At 46.4% G+C, this 10,607-nt stretch overlaps 1 protein-coding gene across 1 annotated transcript; it reads right to left on the bottom strand.

Moving 5' to 3' along the window:
- Positions 1 to 3,197: 3,197 nt before the first annotated feature.
- Fzd8 (frizzled class receptor 8) lies at positions 3,198 to 10,154 on the bottom strand. The gene has a single exon (XM_078023372.1). It carries the CDS (start codon positions 9,284 to 9,286, stop codon positions 7,196 to 7,198), a length of 2,091 nt encoding a protein of 696 aa, XP_077879498.1. The 5' UTR covers positions 9,287 to 10,154; the 3' UTR covers positions 3,198 to 7,195.
- Between the last annotated feature and the right edge of the window lie 453 nt (positions 10,155 to 10,607).

Here is a 10,607-nt window from a genome sequence, read left to right as displayed (position 1 = left end):
CTCAAATAAACATTTTCTCCTCTACAGTTGTTCTGGTTAGGTCTTTCAGTCACAGCAGCAAAAAAGCTGACTAAAACATGTAATGGAATATTATTCAGCCTCTAAAGTAAGGAAATAATGACATGCTACAACATGGATGAACCTTCTAAGTGAAAGAAGTCAGTCAGCAAAAGAAAAAAATACTTTGATTCCAATTGTATCTAAAGTAGTCAAATTCATAGAAACAAAGGGAGAGTGATGGTTGTCCAGGATTGAAAGAGGTGAAGAGAATAAAGTGTAGGCATTTAATGGGTATAATATTTCAGTTTTGCAAGATGAAAAAGATCTGGGAAAGTATTTCATAAACATGTGAAAATGCTTACAACTATAGAAATGGACAATTAAAATTGTTAAGATGATAAGATCTATATTATGTGCTCCTTATCACAATAAAAAACAAGAAATGCTCATGGAAACATCTGTATTTTATTTCTCCACACTTTTATCGGTGCATTATAGTTGTGTATAGTGGTGGGATTTGTTGTTAATAGTCATACATGCATTCAATATAACAAAATAATTTGGTTAATATCATTCTCCAGTATATACCTTTCCCTCTCTTCCTTCCTCCCTCTGGTCCTTTTCCTCTCTTGTTCTCCCTTCAGTTTTCATGAGACCATCCCCTACCTTTCTTTTTCTTTTTCCTCTCTAGCTTCCAAATATGAGAGAAAATATACCACCCTTGACTTTCTGAGTTTGACTTGTTTTGCTTAACATAATGATTTCAAATTCCATCCATTTTCCTGCAAATGACAGAATTTCACTCTTCTTTACAGCTGAATAAAACTCCAATGTGTGTGTGTGTGTGTGTGTATCATCCACAGATGGATACCTAGGCTGGTTGCAATAGTTTGGCTACTGTCAGTTGTGCGGCTATAAACGTGGGTATGCATATATTGCTATAGTATGATGATTTTAATTCTATAGGATAAACACTATGGAGTGGTATATCTATATCTGGGTCTTGTGAAACATCAATATTTTAAAACAAATCCCTTTAATGATGATAACTGACATCCATTGCACCAGGCGGGCACTGTCCTACACTTATTATTTACATTAGGATTAATCCTGACAATACCCTTGTAAGGTAGGTTGATTTCATCCACATTTTACAGAGGATAAAACTAAGGAAGATGGAGACTAAGTAACTTCCCAAGGTACTAGTGGTGGCAGGCAGTGGAGTCCAGCTTTCCTCTCTTAACCACCTAATTTTCCTGGTTTTCTACAGTACACTGGGGATTCTGTAAATTAATCAAGAAAAAACAGTGTTCACCGGAAGAAATTTTCTAAAATTATTGAGTTGTTAACTTGTTTTCAGTTCCCATTAAGTATGTCCAAGGGATGTTCTTTTTTTTTTCAATTTGTTTTAATTAGTTAGACATGAGAGTAGAATGCATTTATGCACTTTGATATACATAAATTGGGCATAATTTCTCATATTTCTGATTGTACATGCTGTAGAATCACATCAGTCATGCAGTCATATATATGTATATACTAAGGTAATATTGTCTGTTCTTTTTTGTTAATATACTGTTGCTTTTAATTGGCTCAGAAAAAATATACATATTTATGGGGTACATAAATACATGCACACAATATGGAATGATACATGCACACAATGTAGAATGATCAGATAATGGCCGTTGAAGTATCTATCACTGTCTTACCCAGTTTCTGTTACTATAACCAGAGATAAACACATTTCTAAAAAGAAAAGTTTTATCCCAAGGGTCATCCCAAACTGTTCTGTTTGGTTAAAAACAACAAAGCATGAAGTGTTCTCTTTGGACCAGGTGGGGGCACTCCTGTCTTCTCCCAAATATTTACTTTCTTAAGTGACAAAAAAAGAAAAAAAGAACCAATTCCATGCAAAGCAGTCAAGTTGAATAATAATAACTAGTTTTGCTTAGTTAATTTCTATTTATCTATGCTTATTTCATTTTAGATCATAATATCACGTTCAATTACATTTACTGGTCACAGGCTTTTGGCTACATATGAAAAACGAATCACCATGAATAGTTTTTAAAATGTTGAATTCTTAGGTGGCATCCCCAGAAATCCTTACTCTATTAATCTGAGATGCACCTTGGGCATCAGTATTTTTTAAAAAAACACTCCACGTGCTTCTAAAGTTTAGGCAAAGTTCAGAACTACTGCTGGGATATCAGACAATCAGAATCAGGCTTTATGGGGGGAAATAATTGGACATTGGTTTCCTGATTGAATTTAGTATGTGATTCTCCAGAATGTTAAGTAAGGTGATAAAAATATAGGCATTTTTGTCTTCTGAATAACCATTTCACCTGGAGGTTTGGAAAGACATTCAAACTTGGTTGTTCAGTTAACATGTACCCTCACCTCTTCTATCTTTCTCTGGCTATCATTTGTCCTGACCATCCTAGGTCATCTCCCCTCTCCTGAGCTGGTCAAGTCAGCTGAACTATAATCTCTTCAGAATGTTTTCTCATTTCAGCAATTTCTGTGCTGCTCTTCTAGATCTTAGAGGCCTTTTTTGCTCTCTCTGCTTCCGCTTCTGCACCGACCTTTGCTGCTTAGTGGCTCTGTTATTTGCCTTCCTCCCTGGCTAGGCCCTCCCTGAAGGGCCTCAGGCCTCTGCTGGCCAGGACAGATGTTTTTCACATCTGGCCCCTCCCCCCAGTGTGAACTCAATCAGTAACAGACTCCTCCATTCCTCCCTTAGGGCACTGCAGCTTCTCACTAAAGCTAGAGCACAGCTTCTGGTCCTTGGATTTTGTACCAACTAGGAAAAAATTCATGTGACAACTACAGAACTATTGTGAATTTTAGTTCTCAGGAACAAGAAATCTTTATAGGTGAGCGTGGTGTAGCTGCCTCCTTTTTATGCTCATCCTTCTTTAAAAGCCTGGTCTCTCACATCTCCTCCTTCCCAAAGGACTGCCCCAACAGTCCAAAGCAAGTGCTTCTCCTTTCTTCCCTTTGACTGACCTTATTTTCTCATGTAGTTTTTATTCCTTGGCGTGTTCCCTGAATACCTTGGCTAGATCTTTAGGGGCAGTCTATGTCCCATCCAAACCAACAGCTTACGTGTGTCCACTGGACTCTGCAGAATGACTTCTATGTGGTTTCTTCCATGTCGGGCAGTACATTTCATTAAGCAAACCAATTGGTTACATCCCACCTCAAAACAGTCTTTATTATTCAGTCTTTCTGTCATGAAAAGATGTGGCTTGGTGGACCACTGGCAAACTTCTAGTCTCTAAATAAAGTACCTCAGAAGATAGTTTTAAAACAGATATACCTTTTGATTTCAACACAGCCTAATTGTATTTTTAGCAGAACCATTCATTATATTGAGGATTTAACTCTGTGGAGGTTAAGGCCTTCTGGGTGGGGCCCGCGCTTGTGACAGGGCCAGCTCTGGTTGTTCAGTATTTTTGGATGCATTGAATTGAATGAACTGCTATATCCTCCATGTTCTGGAACTTTGTGGCACCACAAGATGGCAGTATAGTATCAAATGTGGAAAGTTGATAGCTGCTGGATTTGTTTTGAGCCTCCTTAGAATGTTTGCACCTACTCTTTAAATTGCACCATCTGCTCTGCCATTGACTCTCTTTGGATAAGAGAATCTGACTTTTTCCTGCAGACTTTGAAGTATTACATGCAACTGCACGTGGGCAGTGCAGGTTAAGACACTGTAATAAGACACGGTTTGCTCCTTAAACTTTGTTATGCTTTCCTCCTTGTCTTCCCATACTTTCAAATTGCATTTATTATAAAGCAAAAAGAAAGTGTCCCCCATAACTTCTCCCACAAGTAATTTTAATGAGCTTTGGCTTTACTAATGTTTTTAACCATATTAGATTTTATTTACATTGATCTTCTAGCCACACAGCAACCACATCGCCCCACCCCCCAAATATTGACAAGATTTTTAAAAACTAACACTTGTTTCATATAGTAATGAAGGATACCTCTACAGAGCACAAATGGGTGTCCTGGCAAGGGACTCATTCATTTGTGTAACATAAGTGGACCTATAGAGACCCTTCTTTACTCTTCCCATCCCTAAAATCAATTTTGGGTTTTTGATTCCAGTAGATACCATTTGGGTACTGGCAACATTTTAATCAAAATTTTAGCTTTAAAGGCAAAGACCAGCACTTGTATTTTAAATATCAGTCTCTGAAATCAGTCTATAGTGATTATAGGTACAGGTCTTTTTGCTGAATGTTGTCCTCAGAATGTAAATAGGGTTGGTTTGTTTGACAACCTTGTTTAGATGGGGCATTCTTACAGCTATTTGTGAAAGTTATCAAATATGGCATTTTACAAGGACATTTTGAATTAATAAGGTCAAAAGCTTCAAAGTCAAACAATTCCTTCTCTATCGTATAGTTGAAAATGTGTCATTATTCAGAATACCACATTAGACAACCAGGAAGCTAACCAGTGGTTTTTAAACTCTCATTTTTCCCACATATGTGATCAAGACCTGCCCTCAAAATTCTACTATATAACAGAATATGTGAAGTTTGTGGCTGGTTTATGCACACTACAGCACAAGTGTTACCACATGGGTTAGATGCAGGACATTCATTGATACCTAAGTTACAAAATAATTGTTCTTTAATAAATAAAAATGCTGGCAAGATAAAGATTTTTACAATGTCTGACTGCCAAAAATAAAATTGGCATGATAGCTAAAGTAGGTATTCTTGTTGCATATCTAATTTTAAAAAATCTAACACAAAGAAAGACTCTGGAAATGCTACTATCACAAAACTTTTCTTAAAAGTCTCTTGCATGAGAAAAATCAGTAAAGTAAGTAGTTTTCCTCCCATTAGTTAGAAAAAAAAAACAAAAAAAAATTTTTTTTTCCAGGAAAAGAGAACAAACATCTATGAAGAATGCACTGAAAAAGTCCCCTCCCTTTCCACAATGATTGATGTCCCTGTCATTAGTAGGGTAGCTGACCATTTCTTATCTTGATTGACAGGTTAATAAGGGACCTGGGGCTATCTTTTCAGTATGAACACACAACCTTAGCAATTACTTTTAAATTATTGCTAATCTGCCAGAAAATAACAAGCATAAGGAATAAAAATATCTGAAAAAGAAATGTCTATGAAGGAGCTTTTACTTCCGGAGCTTTAAAAGGTTCAGTTCAGAAAACTTGCCAGAATTTAGTCAATAGAATTTAGGCACTGAGGATTTTTTTTTTTTTAAGAAAAACTTGTAGTTTATAATAGTTCATTGGTTCAATTAGGAGCGAAAAAGAAGGGAGTTTTGTAATGCAATTGTCCAGCAAAGGAAAACGCTTTAAATTGGGGGATTATGTGCGCAGACCACCTGTAGGGCATTCAGAGCCCTTTTCTATAATGCTTCAACCCATGCCTAGCTGCCTGCAGGCTGGCTAACAATGCCGGGAAAAGCTGTTTAAAAGGCTGAGCGCACTTGTGCCTCTGGTCTTCACTAACTGTTACAAGTCTTCCTCTCCCTCGCTCTCTCTCCTTTTTAAAGTAAAAGTCCCACATCCCTTTAATGGAAGAACTTTAAGGCTCCACGGTGGCCAATTGGTCTGCACCAAGAGGAGCCGGGCAGCAGGGAAAGAAACTTCAGACTATACAGCACATTTGGAGAGGAGAAAAGATCAAAGTTTTTCAAACTCAAAAGACCAAGTTCCCTACAGATTAACCCTATTCATTTAGCTCCTCTTAAAGGAATGATGTGCTGAGCCACTGGGCAGACAGGTAAAAAGTTCAACAATTGCCAAAGCATTCTTCTGCTAATTCAACAGCCTTCTGCTCAAATAAATTAGCTTAGTCTTGACAGAGGAACAATAGCTTTTTCTCTAGGAAAAGAAGCACATTTGGTATACACAAGCATGGAAGGTTATTAAGATGTTAACCCGTTAGTTTAATCCATTAAAGAGTGCTTGCTCCAGTACCAGATTGTCAAATGACTTATGCTGAAAAGAGTGATCTATGGTTTAAAATATTAACCTCCACACTTCAGCAGTATGTTCAAACCCTGGAAAACCAGGTGTTTTCAAAATCATCGACGCGGGATAAGGATGTGCGGTTTTGAAACCTTTAGTGATATTATACAAGATAAATAACAAGGCCTAAGTGGAAGTTCTGCTTTTGCAAAAGTTCCATTTACATACACTAAGGTGAGTTGTAATCCATTGATCAGAAAAGAGGTACCAATGAAAACACTATCTTTGGGGAAGGTGCAAAAACTCACTTTTGATTTCAGTTCAACAATGATATTTACTTTGCTCACAGTTTAAGAACTAAAGGTTAACAGGTAATTTTCTCCATGCCTAAAGTCAGTGTACAGAATGGCAACCAGAAAATGTCCATTTCCCCCACGGGTCCTTAGTTAGCAATGTAAAGGTAACAGCTTAGAAGAGGCAGGGGGAGAGGGCAATGTTTAAATCATTTATCAAAAGTCATTTTATTGACAAAATAGAATACTTATATTTGTTCTTACAAGGGGTAGCCTCTAAACTTTTTACAAAAAATGTACACACTGTATATCTTTGGATATATACATATTTTACACATTTTTACAATTTAACAAATAATTATATAAATACATCCTCTAATGTAAGAAACCCGTATTTACTTGGGGTGTATAATTAAGACATTTCTTGTTTATTTAAGGCATTTGCCTGGTCATTAAGAATACCCAAACCGTGCAATCCCAATAGGTCGCAGTCATCCCTCCTCTAGAATATGTTAGGAGTAAGTTTATGTAGGCAAGTGGAGGGAGAAAAAGAGGTCCCTCGGGTGAAATCTGTAGATCTGGCTTCAAGCTCAGCAAAGGGCAATCAACAAGGGCTCCTAGTCTCAGGTTCTGGAAATACTACAGAGTCCACCCTGCTCTGCCAAAGGAAATTAACGCCTGGCGGGAGGAGCTCCTAGAATATCAATGGAGGGAAGGGGGTTGGGTCTGGGAGGCTTCAATGCCAGGTACTTTGTTCTAAGCGAGTCATTTAAGTCCCAGCTAATGGATACCATTAAGAGTTCATTATCATGCTAATAGCAATCAACACTGTGAAGGGGTGGGAACCTCAGCCCCTTAAGTGTCCCTTCACCACACTGGGTCTCCTTCCCCTCCCCCTTTCCGCCCCTTCTGGGCGCCCCCTCCCCTCTGCTCAGACCTGGGACAATGGCATCTGCTTTGGATAAGACACGGAGCTGGCCGTGCCAGACCGCCACGTCAGGCCGGTGCTGACGTCGCTGTAGAGGGAGCCCCCGCCGCCACCCGGTCCCCCGCCCCCGCCGGGTCCAGCGCTGCCACCGCCCCCTGGCCCGCCGCCGCCCCCTGCGGCCCCTGCAGCTGGACCCCCACCCACCGCGGCGCCCTTGCTGGCCCAGCAGCAACGGGTGCACAGGGCGCGCCAAGACTCCAGCGTCTTGCCTGACCAGACCCATACGCCAGAGGTAATGCCCACCACCAGGCACATGAAGTACTTGAGCATGAAGACTGCGTAGTCGGGCCTGCGCGCCTGGTCGGGCTGCAGGTCCCGCAAGCACGGGCAGTTGTGTGTGGCCTCCCAACGAGGGCGGTTGTGCTGCTCATAGAAGAGGCAGGCGACTACGACGGCGGCGGGCACAGTGTAAAGCACAGTGAAGAGGCCCAAACGGATCATGAGCTTCTCTAGCTTGTGCGTTTTGGTGGGGCCACCCTGCTGCTTGATGACTGAGCGGATGCGGAAAAGCGACACGAAGCCGGCCAGCAGAAACATAGTGCCAATAAAGAGGTAGATGACAAGAGGGGCCAGCACGAAGCCACGCAGATTATCGAGGCTCTGGTTGCCCACGTAGCAGATGCCTGCCACTGGGTCACCGTCCACCGAACTGAGCGCCAGAACTGCAATGGACTTGACGCTGGGCACAAGCCAAGCGGCCAGGTGGAAGTACTGCGAGTAGCCAGCAATGGCTTCGTTGCCCCACTTCATGCCTGCCGCCAGGAACCACGTGAGCGACAGGATAACCCACCAGATGGAGCTGGCCATGCCGAAGAAGTAAACTAGCAGGAAGACTACGGTGCACAGCGCAGGGCCGGTAGTCTCATAACGCACGTGCTGCTCAACAGCGCCCAGCTCCTCGTACTCGCCGCGCCCGCCCGCGCCGCTCGCTCCCGCGCCTGCCGCGCCCGCGCTCGCTGCAGCTGCCGCGCCGCCAGCACCCCCAGCGCCGCCAGCGCCCGGCGCGCCGCCGCTGCAAGCCACTTTCTCGTGACCCGCTACCAGGCGCACCAGGTAGCCGACTGACACGAAGAGGTAGCAGGCAGACAGGAAGATGATGGGCCGCTCCGGATACTTGAAGCGCTCCATGTCGATGAGGAAGGTGGAGACGGTAGCGAAAGTGGACACGAAGCAGAGCACCGACCACAGGCCAATCCAGAAGACCGTGAAGGCGCGCTCGTCCTGACTGAAGAAGGGATTGTGGCAGGGTAGTGCGCAGTTGGCGATCTGACCTGTCTTGACGCGGTTGTACAGCGGGTGCCGCTCGCTGGACACGCTTACCATGGGCGCACGGCACTGGCACCCGGGCTCGCAGGGAGCCGCGCCGCCACCAGGGGGCCGTGCCTTCCCGCCACCGCCTCCTCGCGCTGGGGGCGCCGCTGCGTCCCCTCCGCCACCGCCCCTGCCGCTGCCGCCGCGGTGCGGGGGCCTGGCCCCCGGCGGGCGGCCGTGGCCGCTGCCGGAGGGTGGCTGCTCTCCAGGAGACGGCGGCGGCAGGCGGCGCGGCGGGCTGGGCGCGGCCGTGGTCAGGTCTGTGCGGTTATAGTCCATGCACAGCGTGTCGGGGTTGCCTTGCTCTGGCAGCCGGTCGCAGCGCATGCGGTCAGGCCAAGCGAAGCCGTACTGGCGCATAAGCGGCGCGCAGCCGGCCTTGGCGCGCTCGCACACCGAGCGGCAGGGTGGCAGCGGCTTCTTGTAGTCCTCCAGGCAGATGGGCGTGTACATGCTGCACAGGAAAAACTTGAGGTCGGGGGAGCACTGGATCTCCACTAGCGGCCAGAACTGATGCACCTCAAGGCCCGCCTCGTCCTGCGTGTCGTGGTTGAACTGGTTGGGCATGTAGGTGTAGTTGTAGCCAATGCCTTTACACAGCGGCACGGTGATCTCTTGGCACGCCAGCTCTTTGGCCGAGGCGGCTGCTGCGCCGCTTGAGCGCTGCAGCAGCGCCAAGGCGGCCAGCAGAGAGGTCACTTCCAACAGGTAACCCCACTCCATGCTGCGCGCCTCGGCCCTTGCCCTAGTCTTTCAGGCAGTGCGCGGAGGGTCCCAGGGGTATCCAAGCAATTGAGCCTGGTAAGGGGAGAAGGGGTAACCTGCGGGTCTTTTGCCTTTCCTTGGGGAGAAGAGGGGATTTTCCAATAATCTAGCTCCTGTCTGGGGCAAGTCTGCAACGAAGCGGTCGAAAGCCTGGGCAGAGGTCGTCCGCACCTCCTTTCCGCCACTCCAGGAGAGAAGGTGGCTGCAGTCGCGTGCCACAGTCCCAGAGGGTCTGTCCCTCTTACTCTGGGTCTCACTCAGCCCTCGCGGAGCAGGGTGGCGGGCCCTTGGTCCATCGTCCCGTACACTCTGTTTCCTCTCCCGCTCGTCTGGCCACTTCTCTGCTTGGCGCCCAGCAGCGGTGACTTTGTCGGGCACCTAGGGCGGCGGCGCAGCAAGTTTCCTTTCGGGCCGCGGTGCGCAGTCAAGATGGCTGGGCCAAGCTGCTCGCTGTGCCGGGTCAGCCCTCGCGGCCCCTTTTCGGCCTGCGAGGGCTCATGCCCGCCCCAAAGGCCGCGCCACCACTGTTGGAGTTCAGGACCCCGCACGCCCGAGGCCTCTGCGATCTTTCTCCGGCGTGAGTCCGTCAATCTGTACGCCGCGGGGACAGAAGGATCCGTCTCCAGGAAAAGTCCGCGTCGCTCTCTGGCCGCAGTCGAGTGAGATACAGGCAGTCCGCTTCTCGCTAGACACACAGAAGCAAATCCAGACTAGAAGGAACCGACACCTGAGCGCCTCGGCCCGCGCCCAGCCGCCGCCTCCTCGGCAGGAGCAGCGCCCTTAGCCCAACTTCCCGGCTCCAGCCCCGCTAGCGCCGCGCGGCCGGCTCATGAATATTTATACAGCCTGGACTTGGTCTCCGCCCACCTCTAGGCTCGCCAATCACCGGACGACAGGGCGGAGTCTACTCGCTCCCAAGGCTCAACCTTCCTTAAGGACGTCCGTAGTGTCCTGATGGCCATGTGGGTTTTCTGCAGATGTAGAGTTTTGATAACCTTGGGATTGACCGCAGAGAGGGAGCGTTTGTTACGAGTGTCTCCACGGACCTCTGTGAGTCTGAGATCTTGGCCCTATTTCCCCGAGTTTGTGCTTGGGGACGGAGTTTTATTGTAGTGTGCACCTCCCAGTGCTCTTTCAAATCGGTCAAACCCCTGCCTGCTAAGTCTCCACGAATGGGGTGACATGCTGGAGATGGGGCCCCGAGACTCCCTTGAGAGCCAAGGCAACTTGGAAGTCGCGCAACAGGCTAAAGCGCAAAGACCTACCCAGACCTGGACCC

The sequence above is a fragment of the Ictidomys tridecemlineatus genome, chromosome 10 (assembly GCF_052094955.1).
Source record: "Ictidomys tridecemlineatus isolate mIctTri1 chromosome 10, mIctTri1.hap1, whole genome shotgun sequence".
NCBI classification, from domain to species: Eukaryota; Metazoa; Chordata; class Mammalia; order Rodentia; family Sciuridae; genus Ictidomys; species Ictidomys tridecemlineatus.
This window is presented reverse-complemented; position numbering and strand designations above follow the sequence as displayed.